At 40.3% G+C, this 23,106-nt stretch overlaps 1 protein-coding gene across 3 annotated transcripts in view; it reads left to right on the top strand.

Annotated features, from left to right (window-relative positions):
• The window catches only part of LOC121322070 (obscurin-like protein 1), a 51,096-nt gene that overhangs the window by 15,691 nt on the left and 12,299 nt on the right, over nt 1–23,106 (top strand). For 2 of the 3 annotated variants that reach the window (XM_041261566.1, XM_041261565.1), the window contains exons 6-21: nt 199–465; nt 3,552–3,827; nt 4,042–4,317; nt 4,692–4,967; nt 5,663–5,938; nt 6,767–7,042; nt 7,150–7,422; nt 7,920–8,195; nt 9,327–9,602; nt 9,842–10,117; nt 14,374–14,652; nt 15,302–15,574; nt 16,117–16,392; nt 17,442–17,708; nt 19,144–19,413; nt 20,123–20,389. In XM_041261566.1, the coding sequence (XP_041117500.1) occupies nt 199–465; nt 3,552–3,827; nt 4,042–4,317; nt 4,692–4,967; nt 5,663–5,938; nt 6,767–7,042; nt 7,150–7,422; nt 7,920–8,195; nt 9,327–9,602; nt 9,842–10,117; nt 14,374–14,652; nt 15,302–15,574; nt 16,117–16,392; nt 17,442–17,708; nt 19,144–19,413; nt 20,123–20,389 (4,380 nt within the window). The remainder of the gene's footprint in view (nt 1–198; nt 466–3,551; nt 3,828–4,041; nt 4,318–4,691; nt 4,968–5,662; nt 5,939–6,766; nt 7,043–7,149; nt 7,423–7,919; nt 8,196–9,326; nt 9,603–9,841; nt 10,118–14,373; nt 14,653–15,301; nt 15,575–16,116; nt 16,393–17,441; nt 17,709–19,143; nt 19,414–20,122; nt 20,390–23,106) is intronic. The other variant, XM_041261567.1, reaches the window with a different exon arrangement.

Genomic DNA, 23,106 nt, shown 5'->3' with positions numbered 1-23,106 from the left:
ATAAATATTACAACCAGCTAACTAACAGCTAGGTGCTCTAGGTCCTGAAAAGCTCAGTCATTTAAATAATGTGTGTCAGTTATGAGTAAGTAGTAGTATAATGCTAAAAACAATACCCAGTGTTTGCAGCTTAATTAACAACCATATAATTACACTGTATGGGATACACACATACTCTATTCAATTCCCTCTCCATAGTGCCAGTGGCTCGGATAAAAACTCCTCTTCAGGATGTTCTGGTGTCTGAAGGCAAAGATGCTGAGTTTTCCATCGAGCTGTCCACCCTGGTGAACGGGACCTGGTTTTTAAATGGCTCCCAAATCCAGGAGGATGATAGGTACACCATACACCGTTCCCGGACAGAGCATTCATTGCATCTGAAAGCTACAAATCCATCTGATAACAGGTCTGAAATCACCTTCATTGCCTATGGAGTAAGGGACTCGGCGATGCTCTATGTGCAACGTGAGTTACCAGCATGCTAGTTTTAAGTCTTTCACTGTGATTACGTGACTAACTTCAGTCAAAGTTACATCTGAGTGCCGATCAAAAATCAAATCTTGAAAATAATGTTATAAATTTCAACCTTTAACTGTATTTGGAAACCATGAATATTCTAGTGGTAAAGTATGGTACCTTATTATTTATCAATGAGTTTATTTTTTATTTCATACTTGAGCAATTACAATTAAGATATTATTAAAATCTGAGGTAGATAAACAGGAGAAAAAAGTTAGTTACTGTGTATTGAGAACAAGTGGTTTGCAGTGCGCAGGTGCAGTGATGGTGCAGTGCTCTGGAAATGACAGACACAAGACATCTCCCAATTGTACAGCAGGGTTGCGTGTCAACAACAGCTAAACAATAAGCACTGGCTCTACATATCCGTGTGTATCACTCTGTGCAAAACAAGGGTTTCAGTCCTGGAATAATAACAACACAGACACGGTCACTTCTCCAGACAGTGAGTGCTCTTTTTGCAGGTGTGGTTCAAGACAATGATCTTGAAACAGTGGTGCTGTGTAGTCCAGGTTTAGTGATGGCTTGTAGCGACAGCTCTCGGTTAGCGTTAGCCGTCTAACAATAACAAATAACTACAAACAAACAAAACAAGAAACACTCACGGTACATTTACACTCAGTCTCCTTTACAGGTCCTTGTGGTAACCATAACAAAGGAGCAGATCATAACTTCATCACATCCCCTGAAATACCCTCAGTCACTCCCCCTTCGATAGCTAATGCAATCATGTATCCTTCAATTCATCTGACACATCGCTTACCGTATTAAGACAATGACTTTCTGTCATTGTGACTTCGTCCCCTTCCTGGATAGCCAGCTTCCAATTGACCCTGAAATGAACTGCCAAACCATTCAGTACGGGGCACACTGTTCCGGTTATACAGTGCTCTCAAAGGATTAATTAGCTCTCTGTCACATATCCCACTGCTCAGAGTGGAGCCAAAAGAATACTCGGCTGATTCTACTTTCCCCATTACACCCCCCTCCTGGAAAAAGTAATCTGCGTTTTGGTGATCTTTCCCTTCACGGTTTGTCATAAAATACATGAAGGTTTCAGCACCAGATACCACCAAGTTATTCGGGTGTTGCTGTCCTTCATCGTGCTTAACCATCTGAGTGGGGTGTGGTCTGTATGGAGATTAAATGAATGTCCCAATAGGTAGTAGCATAAGTGGCTTATTTAATGGACAGACATTCCTTCTCAATGAGGGAGTAGTTAAGCTCCTGAGGGAGCTTTTTTTTTTTTACTTATGTAGAGGATGGGGTGTTCTACTCCATCGACCTGCTGGAACAAGACTGCCCCCAGACCAATATCCGAAGTGTTGGTGTGGAGGATGAATTCCTTAACAAAATCTGATGTGATAAGGGTAGGGGCTGGATAAAGTCTTTGCTTAATGGTATCAAATGTCCCCTGACATTCTCCTGTCCATTTAATTGAATTTGGTGCACACTTTTTAGTGAGGTTTACTAGAGGGTTGACCACTGTGGCATACTCTGGGATAAATCATCGGTAATAACCGGCCAACCCCAAGAGAGACCTCATCTAGGACTTGGCTTTTGGTATTGCCAAGTCCATCAAAGCCTGGACTTTGGTGGCGATGGGTTTCATCTGCTCATGTCCAATAATAAATCCCCAAATTATGTGTTTCTACTTTGTAAAATGCACATTTATCCAAGTTGGCTGTCAGCCGGGGTATGCTCAGAGACTGCAGGACGACCGTGAGCCTAGCCAGATGCTCTCACCAGGTGGAGCTGTAAATAACCACATCGTCAATATACACTGCTGCATACTCACAATGTGGGCCTAAGACCTAGTCCATTAGTCTCTGAAAGGCAGCAGGCACACCATGTAGCCCAAACAGCATGGTTATGAAATTAAACAGACCATCAGGGGTAGAAAATTTAGTTTTCTCTCATGATCTGCAGGTTAAGGGGATCTGGCAGTATCCCTTCGTCAGTTCCAAATTTGAGATGAACCTTGCCGTTCCCAGTCTTTCGAAAAGCTCATCGACCCGAGGCATGGGGTAGGCATCGAACTTGGCAATAGTGTTTACCTTATGGAAGTCAACGCAGAAGCGGTTGGTGCAGTCCTTTTTGGCAACTATCACAATCGGACTCCACCACTCACTCCTGGAAGACTCAATCACCCCAAGTTTGAGCATTGCCCACACCTCTTTGGTAATGCCACTTCGTTGACTTTCCAGGATCCGGTAAGGTCTCTCTCGAACTGTGGTACCTGGGGGAGTGATAATGTAATATTCAACAAGGTTAGGAAAAACATCCTTGAACTCCTCAAAGATTTCTTTTCTGATTTGGAAGTAACTCTTCCTCCATCGGAATGTTCTGAGTACTAGGGGCCTCTATACAGGGTCCAAAATCATCTTCTACCTCACCTGGGGCTATAAATGAGGTGTCCATTACAAGTCCTTGCAGTAACCATAACAAAGGAATAGATCACTTCATCACATCCCCTAAAATACCTTTAGTCATGCCCCCTTCGAAAGCTAGTGCAATCACGTATCCTCCAATACATGACTGACACATCGCTTACTGTATTAAGGCGATAATGTCTGGTATTGCAACTCCGTCCCCTTCTGACTGTCCCTGGAATGAACTGCCAAACCATCCAGTACGGGGCACACTGTTCCTTTTATACAGCACTCTCACAGGTCGGGAGGGAGATTGTTGGCCAGGATTCATTCACTCTCTTACACAGTATATAAATTATATTTCTAATTAAATGTCTGAAGTATATGGAGCTGAATTTACTTACAATGATTATTCGGCATCCTCATGCATGGAATAACTGTAGTAATCAAAAAATGTTAATTGTTTATCGCCTATATAACTCACTAAAGATTTGTACACAGATCCTACGTCATTCAAAGTGATCAATTTGTTATGTGAATTACTAAAATTAAACTCAAATGTCCTGCACATCTTAATTCAAAATTGTGGCTGAAAAAAATGTATTTTAACAGTGGTAAATGCTAGGCAATTCACAAAAAAATTAATTCCTCAACTTGTAGCTCCACCGGTGAAGTTTGAGTCTCTACCAGAGATGGACCGCAACAAAAAAATTGAAGCAGGCAGCCCTGTTGTCCTGTACTGTGAACTGTCAGACGCCAACGCGCAGGTCCATTGGTACAAGGATGGGGTAGAGTTACATACACAAGAAGGAATTCACGTCCAATCAGAAGGCACCATGAGGAGGCTGATCATCCAATCAGCAGATTTCTCTCATTCTGGGGAGTACAGGTGTGACGCCATTGATGATGTCATCAAATTTAACGTGGAAGTTGAAGGTGAGTGAACGTAGTCTACAACAAACTAATCCCTTTCAATTTGTGTAGTATTTGTAATTGCTCATGCTGAATCACTGGCCTTGATTATGTCTTATTGTTGTCTATACTGTTGTATTTTGTTGCATTTTCTGTTGTATGTTGAAACTAGTTCTAGTTGAATCAAATACAGAAACAGTAGCACACATCTAAAAAAGATTATTTAAACCACCTGTAGCTCCACGGGTGAAGTTTGCAGCACTTTCGTTGATGGACTGCCACAAAAGCATTGAATCGGGCAGCCCCATTGAGCTGTGCTGTGAACTGTCAAACCCCAATACTCAGGTCTGCTGGTACAAGGATGGAATGGAGCTCAACTCACAGGATGGGTTTGACATCCAATCAGAGGGCACTAAGAGGCAGCTGGTCATCCAATCAGCAGAGGTCTCCCACTCTGGGCTGTATAGCTGTGACGCTGTTGATGATGTCTTCAAATTTAACGTGGATGTTGAAGGTGATATAGTATTTTAGAGATTAGATCATGATCTACTCGTTAGTTTGTGAATAGTAGATTTTATGTAACAGTTTGAGTCTATCAAAAGAGTTCTGTGTATAACACACCGCAGACCATTCTTATTTAAATCCAGAACTGTTCAATATAGAATCTCCAATCTAGAATTTCCAATACTATATAACTCACATTGAAAACACAAGCCCAGTTATTCACTAATTAAATTACCATATGTGAAACAATACCTTTATGAGATTAAAAGTAATATCTTATTGTTAAAATTGTGTCTCATTATCTTTATGTTGAAACTGTTTCCAATTGTGTTAATACAGAAATAGTAACACACATCTTTAAATGATTACTTAAAACTCCTGTAGCTCCACCTGTGAAGTTTGCAGCCCTGTCAGAGATGGACCGTCACAAAAGCATTGAATTGGGCAGCCCCATTGAGCTGTGCTGTGAACTGTCAAACCCCAATACTCAGGTCTGCTGGTACAAGGATGGAATGGAGCTCCACCCACAGGATGGGTTTGACATCCAATCAGAGGGCACTAAAAGGCAGCTGGTCATCCAATCAGCAGAGGTCTCCCACTCTGGGGTGTATTGTTGTGATGCTGTTGATGATGTCATCAAATTCAATGTGGACGTTGAAGGTGAATCACAGTTTTAAGTTGAATCCAGAGCAATTGAATTCTTTTAATTCTTCTTGAGTCGACTACTGTAGCACATTTTGTAATTAAGAACCACAGCATAGTTAACACAGCCCAACAGTTCTTTGGATGTATTAAAATGTCATTGTTGAATTCAGAATATACAATATCAGCAGGAGCCACCCAGTGCAATTTGTAATGAGGACTTCCGTTAGCAAGCTGGGATTAGTAAGACTAAGGTAAAGTGTTGCACCGAAAGAGTAACTATTGTAGAATATTTGAGGTGCAACACACTTGAAGGCATAAGTTCCATTTCTGTACCACAGGTACTTTATTTAGATTGCTCCCAGCAAAACAGCCAACCAGAACGAGCTTAACAAATGGGCATTCTCCCACGATGATGAACCTGCTGAATGGTAGTGGTTACTCACTAATAGAAAAATACCCCCCCCCCCCCATCAGATTGCAGATGTGAATAACACCAAAGAATTGTCTCCCATGATTCACCCTCCCACTGCATACTAGAGTGCTCCTCAATCCCTGTTGACAATAGCAGGGTGTACTGCACCTCCACCGGCCATTTTTGCCACATAATGGTGCTGTGTGACCACAGAACCCCACAAAGTATGTAATGTGACTTGTAAAGCGTATCTATTTACCATGGTTATTCCCATTCTATACCAAAATAACACCTGTAGCTCCACCAGTGAAGTTTGTAGCCCTGTCAGAGACTGACCGCAACAAAAGCTTTGAATTGGGCAGCCCCATTGAGCTGTGCTGTGAACTGTCAAACCCCAATACTCGGGTACGCTGGTACAAGGATGGAATGGAGCTCCACCCACAGGAGGGCTTTGACACCCAATCAGAGGGAAGCACAAGGAGGCTGGTCATCCAATCAGCAGAGGTCTCCCACTCTGGGCTGTATAGCTGTGACGCTGTTGATGATGTCATCAAGTTTAACGTGGACATTGAAGGTGATATGTAGTGTTTAGAGCTGAATCAAGTGTAATAAGTTAATCCCTTTAAATCTTCTTGAGGCTACTAACAAATCTTACAAGTTTGTGAATAATCTCCATTTCTGATTTAATACCCATGCTTGCCTAAAAACTGCATATATCGCTTATTGTTGTATATGTATTTTGTGTTTTTGTTGAACCAATTTCTTTTACATCAATTAAATGTGTGTTTGTAAGACAAGTCTGTCTTCCCTGGGAGTCCTTAAAAATTGGACGAATATCTTAATGAGCCTATGATGGTTCGATATAAGCTATAACAAGTATCTTGATTGCAGGGAGAAATAATGATTATTATTTTCACTGCTTTGTGTCCCTCAGTATTTAACATTTGTCACTGTGCTAGCCTATATCTTTATAGCACTGCTTAAAACCCTGGTGTGTTGGATTGATCCTCTTTGAGCAAGTCAGTGGCTCCATAATGCACTGTGGTACTCATGTGCTTTTATGGCTTGCTCAACACTTCGGGTGAGCTGGTGACCTGTTAAAATGTGGAAATTGGAAACAATATTTACTGTCCTCTTACTGGGCATCCAGCCGGTATAAATAATCTCAGACAAGGTTTACAGCAAAAAGAATGCATTTAGAAATATAGACAACAGTTGACTTTTGAACTTCAGAGTACTGACCTATTTTTTTTCTTGGACCAGTTTAAACAGGCACCTAGTCTCCCAACCAGCTGAAAAAACTCTGACCAACTCTGACCAGCAGTCCAGGTGTACCAAGTTGTTTCAGTGATATTTTCCATGGTAAATATTTTTGAAACAAAACTCATCATTTGTCCTGCAGCTTCTCCTGTGAAATTTAATCCACTTCCTGAAGCCGACCTCTACAAAAGCATTGTTGAGTCCTCTCCTGTGGTACTGTACTGTGAGGTGTCTCGCCCCGATGCTCCTGTGCGCTGGTACAAGGATGGAATTGAAATCCAACCAAGCGATGGCATTACTGTTCAATCTGACAACACAATGAAGCGACTGGTTATCCAATCATCGAAACTCTCAGACTCTGGGGTTTACACCTGCCACGCAGTAGACGATGCAGTGATTTTCAACGTGAACATTCGAGGTAAAAATTAAACTTGAGCTGTCTTGTTGGACAACATGACTCCACAAGGGCAACTTGAAAATGTAATTTTGACTGTTTCCATTAACTTGGACTTTTTTGTGTCTCAGAGCCACCTGTGACTGTAGTACATCCAAGGGAGGACGTCCATCTGGAGCACCAGGTTTCCGAACAAATTGTTTTGAGCTGTGAACTGTCCCGCTCCAATGCAGCTGTGCACTGGTACAAGGATGGCCAGGAGCTCTTGGAAAGTGACGATGTCATCCTGGAATCTGAGGGACCTCACAGGAGACTAATTATCCTCCACGGACGCCCTGAAAATTCTGGGGAGTACGTTTGTGACACAGCAGACGACTCCATTTTCTATCAGGTTACAGTGACTGGTGAGCAAACCTGTTACATTGTAAATACTATAACTACATTGTGCATTACAAACATCAATGTGAAAAGGGTAATTAAAGGAGAATCCTGAATAAAACATGGTACAACAGTAGGTTATTTATGCAATCTTTTTAAGCATCCCTATAAGGGGAGCTGTTTTTGTAAATCTTCCACTGTTTTTTCTACTGCTAATATTTCATAAACTATTTTATATGGTGTTCACATTTTCAATGATATGGAAACTCCTCAAAATCTACACCCAATGCAGTGTTAGAGGTGACTTTGGTTTTTAGATTACAAAGACCTAAGACTTCATTTTCTGTACTCAACTGTATTCTATGATTCACTTGTTCGATCACTGATATTGTACAAGAAAATATGTATTGGATATATTGGACTGACATCAGCTCACACTACACAGGAATCTGTATAGAAAAGTCAGACACTATCTTTTTTCCCATGAACACTATTTTTTAGTCTTTTGTTGACTGTTTTTCAGAACCTGCAGTCCAGATCGTTTCCCCCAGCCAGTCCCCCATGGAGTTAGAATTCCTCACAGAAGAGTGTGTGGTTCTGAGCTGCGAGGTCTCTCGACCCAATGCAGATGTGTGCTGGTACCAGGATGGGCTGGAATTAGAGGAGACGGAAGATCTTATCCTGGAGACCGAAGGAGTCCACAGGAGGCTCATTATCCCCAAGGCTACAGTCCAAGACTCTGCTGAATACATCTGTGATGCAGTTGATGATTCAGTGACCTTCATGGTGAAAATTACAGGTAGTTTCTTAATAATGATGTACCACTATTTACTGATATACTTTGTTGAACACACAAAAAGCTTTCTAACCATATTTCTGTCATGTTAGCCCATGGTTAACCAAATCATGCTTGGTTTCAAATTTGGTTGTACATCCATACATTGTTATACCATGTGTGCCCATGAAACAAACATGGTGAAAAATGATTCCATGGTTTATTGAATGTCTTTTCAACTGGACCTAAAATACTCTCTGCTTTTACAGTCTTGCCTTGACAGTGCCATTCTTAAATTGCCAGTTAATTTATGGAATATTGTGGCAAAGTGGCTTGCAGTGTGCAGGTGTAGAGGTGTTGCAGTGCTCAAAACAATGACAAACAACAAAATACTAGTAAAATGGTTGTTTATTTGTAATTCTAATGTCACTTGACAACAGTAAAATAATGGAGAACTGGCAATAAACAACAATGTGTATTGCCAGTTAAATAAACACAGGGTTCAGTCCTGAAATAATAGACACAGTATTTGAACACAAACACGATCACAAGTCCAGAGTGAGTTCTAAAGTGCAAGTGGTGAAATACAATTTATTTAGTGAGTACAAGTGCAGTGAAGTCCAGGTTGGGTGCTGGCCCTAAACGATAGCTCACAGAAGTGTTAGACGTCTATAAAAGACAAGCAGTACAATTAACACAGCAGACAGAACAAACACGAAACACTTACTGTACACATACACTCCTTCAGTGGCTTGTCCATAACCTTAACAAAAGGAAAAGTTCAGATCGTCACATCCCCTTTAATACACGCCCCCTTGGTTAGCGAGTGCAATCGTTTTCCTCCAATGTGCGATCGCCACATCTGTGACTCTGCTCCCTTTCTAGATGGCCGACTTCCACCTTTGTCTGGAATGAATTGCCAACCGATCCAGTCAGGGGCACACTGTTCCCTTTACCATTAGTACCAGATACTCACTTTTTGCAAACCACAGGTAAAAGGTATGCAAATAACACACATATTTAGGATGGTTGTAGAGTACGTGATAGAGTATGTGATTTAAGGACCAGGTTAAAAAAAAAAAAAGTTAAGCCCTATGATGGGAGCATTTTGAGCGGATGAGAGCGATAACTCTGACGATAATCCTTTATCTTCAGAGCCACTAGTGAAGTTTGTGCGGCCTCACAAAGCCCCTGGGGCTGTGAACGTTTTTGTGGGAGACCCTGTGGTGCTGGAGTGTGAGGTCTCCCGTTTTAATGCGGAGGTGAGCTGGCGGAAAGAGGGACAGGAGATGGAGGACAGTAAAGAGGTCACCATCGAGGAGGTTGGAGTTCTCCGGCGGCTGACCATCCACTCCCCCAAGCTGGAGGATTCTGGGAATTACTTTTGTGACACCAAAGACGAGACAATGAATTTCAGAGTGAAAGTTACTGGTGAGTTTCCAAAGAATTAATTCCTTCATTAATTTAGGTATAATATTCTCTGCTCTCCTAATTATTGTGCAATTTAACTTTTCATTTATAATGACTGAACAACCTTCTCCACTTGAGCTGGCATGACTCATATGCATGTTATTTCTCTTTTTCAAAGTGATTCTGAAGGATTATTCACACTTATATTATGTAGCCTTTGTGAATGTGTTATACATGGTTTATGATCTTACTTCTTTCAGAGGCACCAGTGCAGATCAAGCGGAAAGGGGAACTGAAGACTCAGCAGCAGGTTATGGTTTCAGACGATGTTATCCTGGAATGTGAGCTCTCGCGAGCCAATGGGACCATCAAGTGGTACAAAGATGGAGAGAAAATCACAGATAATGAGCGTGTCTGTCTGGAGGAGGAGGGTGCTTTCCGCTCGCTGGTCATCCTGAACGCAGAGACCTCAGACTCAGGGGAATACTTCTGTGATGCTTGTGACGACAGCGTTGTGTTCCATGTCTGTGTGAAAGGTAAGAAGAAGCCAGCCACTCAAACATGTTACCCTATATCAGTGGACTCCAACCTTTACTGTAGATATTGTTTCCTAATTTCCTTTTTGTTTTTATCAGAAATAAAGGACTGTGAGCACTGTAGTACCAAACAGAAAATATAAACTGCAGAGCATAAAAACATCAGTATTGTTTATTTTAGCTACGATTAATATACTGTATCACTAAAAAAATTGTATAAATATTTAGTTGATAGTGATAAGCAATATTGCCTGACAAGTACTTATAAAAATAAAAAAAAACTAGTGCTTTTAACTAAATAATCCATATAAGATAATAAGATGCTACTTTAGTAAAACAGATGTATTGTACATTAAAGTTATGTTGAATACTCTCTAGTGAGATACCTGACACCGCATACCCTCTGCTAGCTTTCCAAAGTCTGGTGTGCCGCTTCATGCAGTCATTGAGATGAGTATCAGTCAAGCGTGATCTATACTTTTGACTTCAGGTATTTTATTGCAGAAAACGTGGTCTCACATAAATATGTGGATCCAAAAAAAGCACTCATACGAGACAAAGTTCTTTCAAAAAGGGGTACTTCTGTTTCTCTACAAGTGTCCAAAACCCCTTGTCAGATTTCAGATCTAAATCATTCTGAAGAGTGATTATTTCCATCTCTAAGTCGATATTGTCATGTTTCGATACATATGCTTTCCTGGATGCGGTTTCACTGGTATCGGAGTCAGTGAAAGGGTTTTGAAGGCAAATAAATGGCTATGGGTTCCATGTGTCTGAAGTCATCATATCATCTTTCAAAGTCTTCTTCATTTTTTTCACTGTGTTCAGCATAAATTTCCCTGTCGAGGGGTGCATGTTCTTCCTGCTTCTTCTCTAGGCCTGGCCTATTTCTGGAAGGAGTTCCTGGAAACACTCCTTTCCCTTGCTGAGCCATCCACTTCTGAATGCCACCATACTACACATTAAGTTCAGACAGGAGTGTCTTGAACAGCCTGTGTTTCAGTGCCCTGGCTCAGATTAAGTTGACAATCTTCACAACCACACTCACGACGTGATAAAAATTGAGCACTTTTGCACACAAAGCCTGCAGGTGGATGATGCAATGATAGTTAAGAACAATGGGGAAGTCAGGGTCATTTTTTGCACATAGCAATGAAGCCAATCTTCTTTTCTACCATTGTAGGTGCACCGTCAGTTGTTATTGATACAATTTTTTGCAGAGGGACACCGATCTCGTGTAAAGAATGCTTAAAAGCCTGATAAATATCTTCACCTCATGTTTTGCAGTCAGTGGTACAACTGCCAGCATGTCTTCTTTTAGACTACAATCCTCAAAAATTGCCCTGAGAAAAATGCTCAACTGAGCCATGTCGCATACCTCTGTCGATTTGTCTACTTGTAGGCTGAAAAATTCTCAGTGCATCAAATCATGTTTTAGCATGCAGGTGACATTTTTTGACATTGCTTCTATACTCTGTGTTACCAAGTTTGCAGAGAGCTGGACATCTTTAATGGCAGACTTCAATTTCAGAATGGTTTTTGAAGTCTTGAAACAACATTTCAGAAGCTGCAAGCATAGCTTCCTTAATTATCTCATCATCTTCAAATGGTTTCTTGTTCTTTGCAAGTACATGCACGATGCTTAATGATGCAATCGTGACTGCTTTAAACTTACTAGCATGTTTCTTAAAAAGAGATTGTTGAGCGATCAGGCTGCCTTCAATTCTCTCACTTTTACGTTCCTCAAGTAATTATTTGGAGGTTACTCACTTAAATATTAATTGAGGTGTGTGACAAAATGTCGTTCAACGTTGCATCTGACATGTCCATGACAAATTAAGCGCACACATTTTACATTGGGGCTTGTAAAGAAAAACTCTTCTTCCCATTCTTCTTTAAAGCTGTATGTGTACGTTCTTGAATTTTTTTTTTTGGAGGCCCTGTATCTTGTTCAGATATTATTAAAACATTTCTCTCTACTGTTACAAATCCCAAGAATGCACTCTCGGTTCAGACAGGAAAACGTACTATGACCTTTGAACTTCAATCCACTAATGCCAGATTGCATTAATTGCCTGTCATTCAAACTGCTGATACTGTGTAATGAGTGTGGAAGAAGGTAGCTCATAAGGAATTTTATTTATTTTTTTTGGATCAGAATAATATATACTGTATTACTTCAATGTGGCGCCGTGGCGTTTACTTTAAATTGATTAAAATGACTGCGGCGTTTAAAAGAGGGAGGCCTTTATACGAGGGAGATGTTTATTAATAGTACTACGATTTTCAAATGCTACAATATTTTATTACATGATTCATGATATTTTAGAAGTATCACAATTGCTTATTTTCTGTAATACGGTAGCCTACCTTTAAGTAGCAGAGTGTGTTGCTAACCTATTTTGACTACAGTACATTTATCGATGACAGTTACCGAGAGCCTATTAGGTGGGAGATGGAAGATCAGGGCGCACGGTACCAGCGAATCAGGAGTGTGTGTTGGTTGTTAAGGAGTGGGACAAAGCTTGTGTGGCAGCTTTTCTGCACCAAAAATTACCTCAGATATATCAGCTACAGATATAAAGATATAAAAACTACTATACATCCTCAGTTCTGTTTTTTCTCGCTGTAACTTGTTTGTTTGCAGTTTCTCTGCAAGTACTAAAACTAACTTTTCTCATAGATAGTAAGCACATTGTTTTTGTTTGTACGGGATTGAGCACAGGAATTACAATTGAACTTAAAACAAAACCAAAAAAACACCTATAAGAACCTCAGAAGGACGGCTGTTCTGTACGTAGTTTATCTTGCATTTTCTTTCAGAACTGTACTACCATAAAACAAAATGTGCTTACTATGTGTTTGTACATTAGTTTGTAATTTGCATGCTAGATTGAGGCTCCGTTTTCTTCAGGACAATTACATGTACATAATCAGTGTTATGCGTTTATTTGTTTACTGTGTGTTTTTTTAGTAGGGGGAGAAAAAAAAATACCTTAATGTTTTTTTTATTGATGGCGGTGTTTATTCGAGGGTGGCCTCTATTATAAAGCTGAAATAAGACTGCGGCGTCAATACAGGGAGTCTTTAATTCGAGGGCGGTGCCAAGTTGAAGTAATAGAGCATGTTTACAAGGGCCGCAGGCAACATTGGAGGCCCGTGAGCCATGGATTGGGGACCCCTGCCCTATGTGATCTGTTCTGGGAAACACTGTCACAGTAAAAATAAGGGATTCTCCATGTCCTGCACCCAGACCTGGTTAGTAGAACTAGTTTGTGAGAAGTGTTACTCAAATGATCAGGACTGCTCTGAACTTACAGGGTTATTGCAGAAATTATCTAACCTCTAATAAGTCTCACCTGAGTCTTTCCTGTAGGTCTTTATTGCATATGGAGGGATTAAGCATTACGCCTGATTGCTGGCACCTGATCATTTTGGTAGCACTATTTACAAGGACTGCAGGACAAGTAGAATTTCTTCCACTTATTTTTGATGGGTTTTCTAAAAAAAGTAACATATGCACCGTGAAACTGGTGTCTCTGATATTTCTCTAGTAGTATAATCAATTGACAGTTTTCTGTTCTTTATAAAAAAACAAAATGTAGTTTTCATCCATGTCTAGTGTCTTTAGCATTGGATGTTGATAGATAACCTCCTAGGTTGTATGGATTTAGGTCAGCCTACAATCCTGGCCTATTCACACTACCTAAATAATGCACAATCAACAGGCATTGAAACCACGTGATTGACATTTAGGTAGTGTGAAAACTATACTGCTGATGATGATAGTGAATAGGGGAAACAAGGAATTTCTTGTGAATGTCGATAGGCATGAAGGTTTCTTACCTGCAGCTGCTCCGATTCAAAGATTAAACAGCATTCAGAGTTACTCACTAATGAAATACATGAAAGGAATATTTTTGTTTTGTTTTGTTTTTTTAATTTCCAAAATTGGGTTAAACCTTCATTTAATTTTTTATTTTATTTTTTTTTTTAAATCAGAACCCTTATTTAGGTACAGTGCGGTAAAGGAAATGTATTATAAATTAAGTTCACGGGATATTGAGAAGGGAAGCTGGAATGAAGTAAAGAAAATCTTGAAACATACTGGCAGACAAGAGGTCTTTGATTCCAGTTAGTTAGAACATTGTATTTGTCCTAATTTTGTATTGAAATTCGCAATGTTTCTGTATTTATCACTGAATAAAAAACACTATTAAAAGAAAGAGCTTGGGCTTTCTTACCCCGTGTTTCAGAGCCTCCAGTGACCATCATAGGGAATTCTGAGAGCCCTGAGCACCACAGTCTGATTGCTGGTGATGACCTTGTGTTGTCCTGTGAACTCTCCCGGTCCAACGCCATGGTGGAGTGGTACTGCAATGGGAAGCCCATATCCTCAGAAGACTCTCGTATCCGCATAGAGACCCTCGGATCAATGCGCCAGCTGGTCATCTCAGGCCTTCGACCCTCAGATTCAGCCGAATATATCTGCAATGCAGGCGATGACAAAATGGTTACCACGGTAACTGTAAAAGGTAAGTCTGGTGAAAACATTGCAGTCTTAGTTTGAGGGCCCTGGCATTCAACTTTTATTCCTGTGTCTAGCCTGGATTTCACATTTTTAGTGGCTGAAGTTTTTCAGTCATGTTTATTTATGAAAAACTGACTGAATGGCCAGAATGTTGTTGTGGATGTGAGATACAGTCCCAAATGTAAAAGAACCATTTGGGCAACAGTTTAATGTAGAACATTAAACCTTAGGGACTGTTATCTCACTGACAGAGACCACTACTCTGTTGGGCACTGGTGAGATCAAGTGGCACTTGCAGGGCTGGCCTTTCTCCTGCAGGAGGCAGTAGCTCGTCGACATTCCCTGTTGAGGTTAATAAAAAATATATATCTCAAAATCACTCTCTTTGACCTGATATTCAGAGTGATTACAAGGTGACAAAACAGTCTAATACTTTTTGTAGAATTTGGTATTTGATTCCCAGATTGTTGATGAAATATTAGAGGTACTGTATATTGTGCCTTTTGAGTTACTTTTACAAAATATTTGAATGCAAGACCTCTTAATGGACTAATCAATTCTTACCACAGTCAGTCATCTACCTGGTAAAGTCAAATCTGAATATTCCCTTTTCACTTCCCAATAATTATTTAAATGTCCATTTTTACATTTAGAGCCGCCTGTTCAAATTCTGAACAAAGAAGATGCGAAGGAGTCAATTAATGTTGTGGAGAACGACAGCGTGACGCTGTGTGCGCAGGTTTCCAAGGAAGACGCCGCGGTTCAGTGGTTAAAAAACTGGAGGGACACGAGCGGGGAACGCTACTGCGCAAGCAGTGATGGGAAGTCCCGCCTCTTCAGCATTCACAAAGTGCAGCTGTCAGACAGTGGAGTGTACACATGCGACGCCTTCAGCGATGAAATTCACTTCACCCTGCAGGTCAAAGGTAGGAGGAGAGCCCACAAATGGGGGTGCAGCACCAACAATGGGATCCTATCTACTGCATTGTGTGGTACGGACATATATTTATGCTCAGTACAAGCTCATAGCCTTAAAGGTGTAAAAGCTTGTGTTATGATATAATTCCATAAGTCTTAACTGTTGTGCAATTTCATTTATAGAAGAACATGTTATTGCAAAAACAAGAAAAATCTGATTCCATACTAGGGTAAAGAAAGAAGTTTTCATGCCTTATTTTCAGGTAGTTTTATTTTCAAGCGCTTTGGGTTGTCTTGGCATGAAAAATGCTATATAAAATACATTTTCTTGATAGTTTGTTATATTTGCACTTCCTGGTCATTTCACCTGGAAGGTGAAATTTAAGTCACCCTTTCAGTACTTCTTATCTGCCAATAACCAATCATTTACTTTCCCTAATGACTGACAGACACTACTGAGGTGAAACAATTGTTATCTCCAGCGTGACTCTAAAGTTTAAGCAGAGGCTAGATTTTAACAATTTGGTATTTTGTCCTGTTTTTCCTTAAGCGGCTCCCATCAAGTTTGAACGTAAACAAGAAAAGCCAGAGGACGTGTTTGCCACAGAAACTGAAAACACCATCATGTCAGCGGTGTTGTCAAGTGATAAAAGTGAGGTGAAGTGGCTCCGTCACCAAAGCCAGATCTTTGACAGTGAGAAGTACGAGACGAGGGTGGAGGGCAGAGTTCACAGCCTCATTGTGAAGAACACATCCAAGGAAGACTGCGGCATGTATACCTGCATCTCTCAGGACGATGAAATGGTGTTTGTCGTCAGTGTGAAAGGTGTGTGCCACCACATTACACGGTTTTCATTTCTCCATTTTATGTCACACATATTTTGCACCATTACCATGCAAATAACTATGGGGTAAATGTATCAAATGGCTGACGTTATATAAAGCCATTTTATATATATATATTATATATATATATATATATATATATATATATATATATATATATATATATATATATATGTATGGGCTATAGACCTTATATAGATATACATACATTTAGTATAGACCTTACTGGTAGAATACATCTGGAAGTCAAATTAGAACCTAATTACTGATCAGGAGGACTAAATATTAACAGACCTCCTAGAGACAAAGCCCAGCCTGGTTAGTCTCCAGTGCAGTGCATGTTTCTATGGAGAAAAATAAATCGCCCAGCTAGTCAAGACACAATGGACTCTGTTTACAAAGCTTTAACATATGAGTTTTTTTTTTTTCATATATGGTTTTATATACACAGTAAAGCTTGTCTAATCCAGCCCTTCTACATACTGGGATTCTGTATAATTCGGCATGATTTTTGGGTCATGATCAAATCCCTATTGAATGGTGTGATTCTGAAAATAAAAGATACCTAGAAAAGACTTTACTTAAAACAACATGGAGAAGACCTGAATGCCAGCAGAAAACAGCATGCTGGTATGAACAAGTGAACGCCTTTTTATGGAAATGGTTTAAACAGGTACACATTATGCTGAGGCATTATTTTGTTTATTACAGGGTATGTACTGTATTAAAGTTTATTCAAGTGTTCAAAAAGTCTCAAATGCTGCTGGATTTGACGGATTTTACTGTAAATGAAAGTTTCCTTGAAACTGTTCTTTACTATTGTTAATGAAACTAGCAGGTGTCCAGAACAGTTTCAGGACTATCAAAGTGGATTTATTTAATAAAAACAGTCCAATTCTTTAAATAACTCTTGTTTTAAAGCTTTGTGAACGCAGAAGAGTTTTTCTTAGTTTTCCCTTACATGGATTCATGTAGCACTAGATTATTACATAAGAATGAATACATTTACCTTTTGCCTTTGTGGTTTAGAGCTGAAGTTGAACTTTGTCCAAAGTTTGGAAGAGGTCTACGCTTACAAAGACGACACAATCATTCTACGTTGTGAACTCTGCAAACCAAAGGGAGATGTCCAGTGGCTGAAAGACGGCCAACAGATCCTTCCCAGTAGACATCTTGTTATGAAGGCCGAGGGTCGCGAGCGCTCACTGACCATTCACCGTGCTACAGGAAATGACACCGGGGAGTACGTCTGTGAATCCAAAGATGACAAAACATGTGCTAGAGTTACTGTGGAGAGTAAGGAGACAATATTCATTTACTTTCCTAAGAAAATATTCTGTTTTTACACCTTGCTTGGACTATGGATCATTAGACATTAAAGTAATATACCATATATGAGATTTATTATAATCAATAAGTAATGAAAGACATAACCACAGAGGAGCGAGTCCAAGTCTCAGAGGTGCATGTGTTGTTTTGGTTATACTTTGTCAGACCCATCTGCTTGTTTGGTTTTTCTTGGACTGAACTCACTGTATAAGCTTTCTTTCTTGTTCATTCTCGAATTCCCACCTGCCAGGTGGTCTCAAGTGTTCACATGTCTGTGCAACAGGGAGCCTGCCTTGTTCTCAAAAGAAAATACACTCTATTGTATTAATTGACTTAAATCCCCTAGAATGATTGACTCTAAATCGCCAAGAATGTCTCATTAATTACCCTCAACTGTAAACGCAAACCAGAATAAAGTAGTTCCACACACAAAGGTTATTTTATTTAGAAGAGCAGATGGACACTCACCCCACACACAGAAAAGGGTTTACTACACCCAAAGGTTTGTTTAAAAGGAAACAGTATTTCTTGTTGTTACAGTACCATCATATTTAAAAAGTAAACCAGTTCTAATGACCAGTGTTTCTCAGCAATTATACACAGAAAGGCTGATCTATGAACAGGTCATTATTAGCAGCACTGAATAATACTTCTGCAGGTATCACCAATTAACAGATAGTATTTCAATTGAAATCTATAATCATTAAATCAAATCAAATAACATTTCAATAGAGATAAATAATCATTAACAATGCCACATAGTATTTCAAATAGGTAGCAACAATCACTAGCAATAAATAGTAGCAGTCTCCTGTAAATTAGTACATTTAAAAAGTACCAGTCACTACCCACCCCAATGGCCAGGGTCCTGATATCCTGAGGGGACATACAAGCAATTGTAGCTGCGATGGCCCTAGGCAGACAAGCACAGCACAACTCTATTGTGAACATGCAAATAAAAATACATTAAAATAACACAATGTTACATCTGTTTGTGTCAGAGATTTGTTTGCTGGAATGAGTTGGATGTTCTGCTTTATACTATATAAATATACTTACTAGTGTATGTAAAAGGGGCATTTATAAAAGCTAAATCCCAGCGGCTAGGTTTATCCAATGTTTCCTGCGCTTACTACAAGTGCAATAAAGATATAATTACATGGAAATGGCCTTTGCCAGGGTGTTACAATGTAATTACATCAGGTAACACGGTGTGGCTCACAAGACAAATTCCATTGCTACTAAGTAACTGCAACAACCATTGGTAATTACTATGTTACAGTATTGTAATAAAAAATGGTAGCTATTCCTACTCTATATCTAAAATACTACCAAAAATGTTTCTACTCAGCCTTCCAGCTCTGCAGGCAGTTTATTATTCTTCCTCCCCCTTCCCTCTCAGTGCCTCGGGTGGTGGAGGTCATCTCAGAACTGCACAACATCACTGTGCTGGAAGGGGAAGACGCCACATTGAAGTGTGTCATCTCACCAGAAGATGCCGAGCTGGTGTGGCGCATGAACGGCAATGTGGTTGTTCCAGATGACAAGTTTGTGGTGTCCAGAAAAGGGCTGTGTCACACACTGACCATCCGGGACTGCCAGCTTACAGACAGCTCCAAAGTGACTGCTGAGGCCGAGGGGGTGGTGTCAAAGGCCAACCTTCAGGTTCAGGGTGAGTGAACACCAGAGCAGATCGATGCTTTGCATTTAATCAGATAAGCCACCGTGGCCCTGTTTCTTGTTTCCATTTGAGATTGAGAGACATAGTAAATACTGTAAAACCTTAATTCTGACAGTATATTGTGATACTTATTTACAATTTCTAGAGAATGTATGTGTGTTACAACCAGGTTTGCGTGGTGTACTCAGGTTGTAGTATTTTTTACTGTACATAGTATAAAATATTTCTTGGGTGGTATACAAGAGGTTATTAAGGCTGCTTAATCATGTATGTGATACATAGGCTGCGTCTTATACTCAGAAAATGACGGTATAATAAGCGATCAAACAAGTTAGATATTTGCTTATTTTTATTCGTATGATATAGGGGTTTCTTTCTGTTTTGCTTTTTCTAGATGTTCTATCTAAGCTCCATGGTAAACTTACCGTGTGGTAGTGCCCTTCAATGGAGCGTTCTGATTGGTACATGAAAGTTCGGAGGTTACTAAAAGAATTTAAAGTTAATTTGGTCAAACTGAGTTTGACAGCACTAATATACAGTGATTACCACCTTGAATTATTTTTTCAGGTTCAACCTCTAAATATACTTATAAGGTCCAACTTTGTGGCATTACAGTTCTGTCAGCCTTCAATAAAGCAGGATGCTCTTTTGGAGGATTTTGACACTAACGCTATGATTGTTCTCCCCCTCTCGGGTACAGAAGCGCAGGTCCTGTTCACAAAGAAGATGGAAGCCGTGATTGCAGAGGAGCATGGTGAGGCCACGCTGGAAGTGGAGATCAGTCTGGAGTCAGGGGAGGTCCAGTGGATGAGACAGGGTGTGGTCATCCAGCCCAGCCCCAAATTCACACTGAGTGCGAAAGGGAGGAAGCGCAGCCTCACTGTTCACAACCTCACCTTCTCAGACCGGGGCACCTTCCGCTGTGAGACTCTACATGACCGGACACAGGGCAAGCTCAACGTGGAGCGTGAGTATGCCAGCTCTACTTCTACTTCCCGGGTTATCAAGGCCTCCATTTGCTCCCTCATTTGCACAAATAAAAGTTTGTTTTAACGAAATTCAGGCTTTAGTGCTCTCCTATGGGATTCAGTATACAGAACAACACTTGTGTGCTTTCCTGACTTGCCCACAATCAGCCTCAAGGAGTCTTTTTAGAATCAGTTTTCTTTAATAGTAAGTACTGAAAGTTCGGTGAAATTAGGATTTAAGCAGATACAACAACAGGGCGTCATGCAGAACAGACATGCAGTAGGAGTCATATACAGCTACCCCTGTGCTGGTAAATGACATGTCACAGTATGTGTCACAATTGGGTGCGTTGTGGCATTTGTTTAATCAGTCATTGTCTGTTTTTCAAACTGGAGGAGGCTGTCTCACTAGAAGCTAGAGTTTCAGGGATGATGACATACAACTGTTTATTACCAGCTGGCATTTCAGTCTGGAGGATTGTTTTTTCTGACTTCGTTCTGTTCACCTTGCATAAAGACCATGATTAATAATGGAAGGAAATACCTGCATATAAAGATCACAGTAAAGTTACGTGGTAAGAGATGGTTGCTGCAAGAGATGGGAATCAAAAATGGAAAATAAACTCTTTAGTATCATATTTATTTTAAAAAAGTATATAACCATCCGTCAAGGATGACTTGGTTGGTGACATCAGACCAGGAAATACAGACTGCACAGGTACTGTGGGGTGAGACACAAATGTGCTCTTTCTTTATTAAACAAACTACATCAAACAAACAAGCAAAGGACTTGTACAAAACAAACAGCATGATGGCCAAAATAAATATACACAAATAAAACAAGTACCGTGCTAGTGCAACTCCTTCTCCGAACAACCCTCTCTCCCGTCAGCCAAAAATGCTGGTATATATATCTGTTGTGGTCGAAAGATTAATTACCTCCTATATCCCTCGACCACATTCCACACAGTTTTTTCTAAAGAGCGTGGTCGACACCCAATCCGTCAATAAATTAGTAGCTGCTGACCACGCATTCTCACGGGATGTATTTGGCAGAGACGAGAGTCAAACGTCGTCCCTGCCAAACTACATTTAATTATAAAAATACCAATACAAATACATTAAACAATAACTATAATAACACAAAAATAATGGGGCGGGGTGTACCCCGGAACACCGTCTGATACAAAATGTGTTCCTAAAGGTACTTTAGTACAATATCAGAAGACAAACAGGTATTTTCTTTAGAGAAAAGGACAACTAAAACAAAAATCACTGCAATGCCAAGAAACTCTAATCCAAACACAAGGGAAAATGTACTGTGATTTATTTTTTTTTGCACAATTACCCCACAGTATCTCTTTCATGAAAATACAGCTAACAATATTTTTAAATACAGCTAACAATAGGATCTTCTTTATAAATACCCTTTGGTATATTCACAATAGAGCTCTGTTTGGCTTTTATAATAATTATACACAATCTCATACCTCAATACAGTTGTAAACTAAAACTGTAGCTGTAATAGAATATTAACCTTGTGAGAAATGAACTGTTATGAAAATATAGATGATATAAAACTATCCATTTATCCTAAGATTTCACCCCAAGGCCTTCTAAAGCATTCCAGACCCTGTTCTACTTTTCACAATTTTTTGGCATGGAGCTCTTGTCAGTTTACCCTCTATAGTATTGCTTATTTTATAAACTGTTCTTAGAAAGAAGCCATTATTTAGGTTTACACTACATTGTTTATGAATTTATAAGTAACAGGTGGGGTTTCCTTAGCAACTGAGCCAAACCTCTCCAAAGTGTCAGTGGAATGACAGTCAAAGGAAAGTCTGGCCTTTGCCTTTTATTGGCACCTCAGGGGAATCCGCATCATTTTTCATTGCAGCTCAGGAATACCAAAAGCAAGAAGGTATGTAAAACATAGAACAAAACACATTTCTCATTTCCTGACCTCTTCATATCTCCTGCTGCTTGTGTGCTACATAGACCTCCATTACAAGGCCAACTTGTCTATTCTCTAAAATACAACCACCCAACCCTCAAGTCCACAAATTCCAATCTTCGCCCCTTCCTGCGGGCGGGCTTGGGGATGGGTCGGTCCCTCCGACGTCCTCTGGAAGAGATTGCGAACCAACAAGGGGGAACCCAGACGGCTTGACCAGGGTGACTGGAGCGCAGGCTGGCGACCAGGAGCAAGCAGTGACAGGCAGAGGTGTGCGACTGCAAAACCGCACAGCGACGTCTAGAGCTTCAGGAGGAACAAAGTGAGGAACAGGGGGAGCGTCTGCATGTCCAGGTGGAGCGGAGTAGGGCAGCAGGCAAGCAACTTTGCCTGTCAATGCTTCGATCTGGGAGTTAGGCCCAGGCTCTGGAGACAGCGGGGCTTCTCCCTCAGGCGCTGGAACCGGAAGAGACTCCTCTTCTAACTCTTCTGACATTTCAAATGCAGGCCGCTCCAATTGCGGCACAGGCAACTCCAACTTCTCTTGCTGTAAGGGGAGGTACTCCAGCTGTGCAGCACTAGCCCATAACAGTGCCTGTATTGCTGCCTCCATCTCGGTGCTTTATTCCCAGTCTTCCACAGGGTAAGAGTCTGAATTGGCGTTCAGACAGAAAGCCCCACTTCTGGTATCACAATGTGATGGATTGCCCTCTGGTCACACGTTTTTCTTCTCCAAATAAACTCTTTAAACAGAGGATGACA

This window comes from Polyodon spathula, chromosome 10 (assembly GCF_017654505.1).
Source record: "Polyodon spathula isolate WHYD16114869_AA chromosome 10, ASM1765450v1, whole genome shotgun sequence".
Classification (NCBI taxonomy): domain Eukaryota; kingdom Metazoa; phylum Chordata; class Actinopteri; order Acipenseriformes; family Polyodontidae; genus Polyodon; species Polyodon spathula.
The sequence above is the reverse complement of the archived record's forward strand: the minus strand, read 5'-3'. Positions and strand labels throughout refer to the sequence as shown.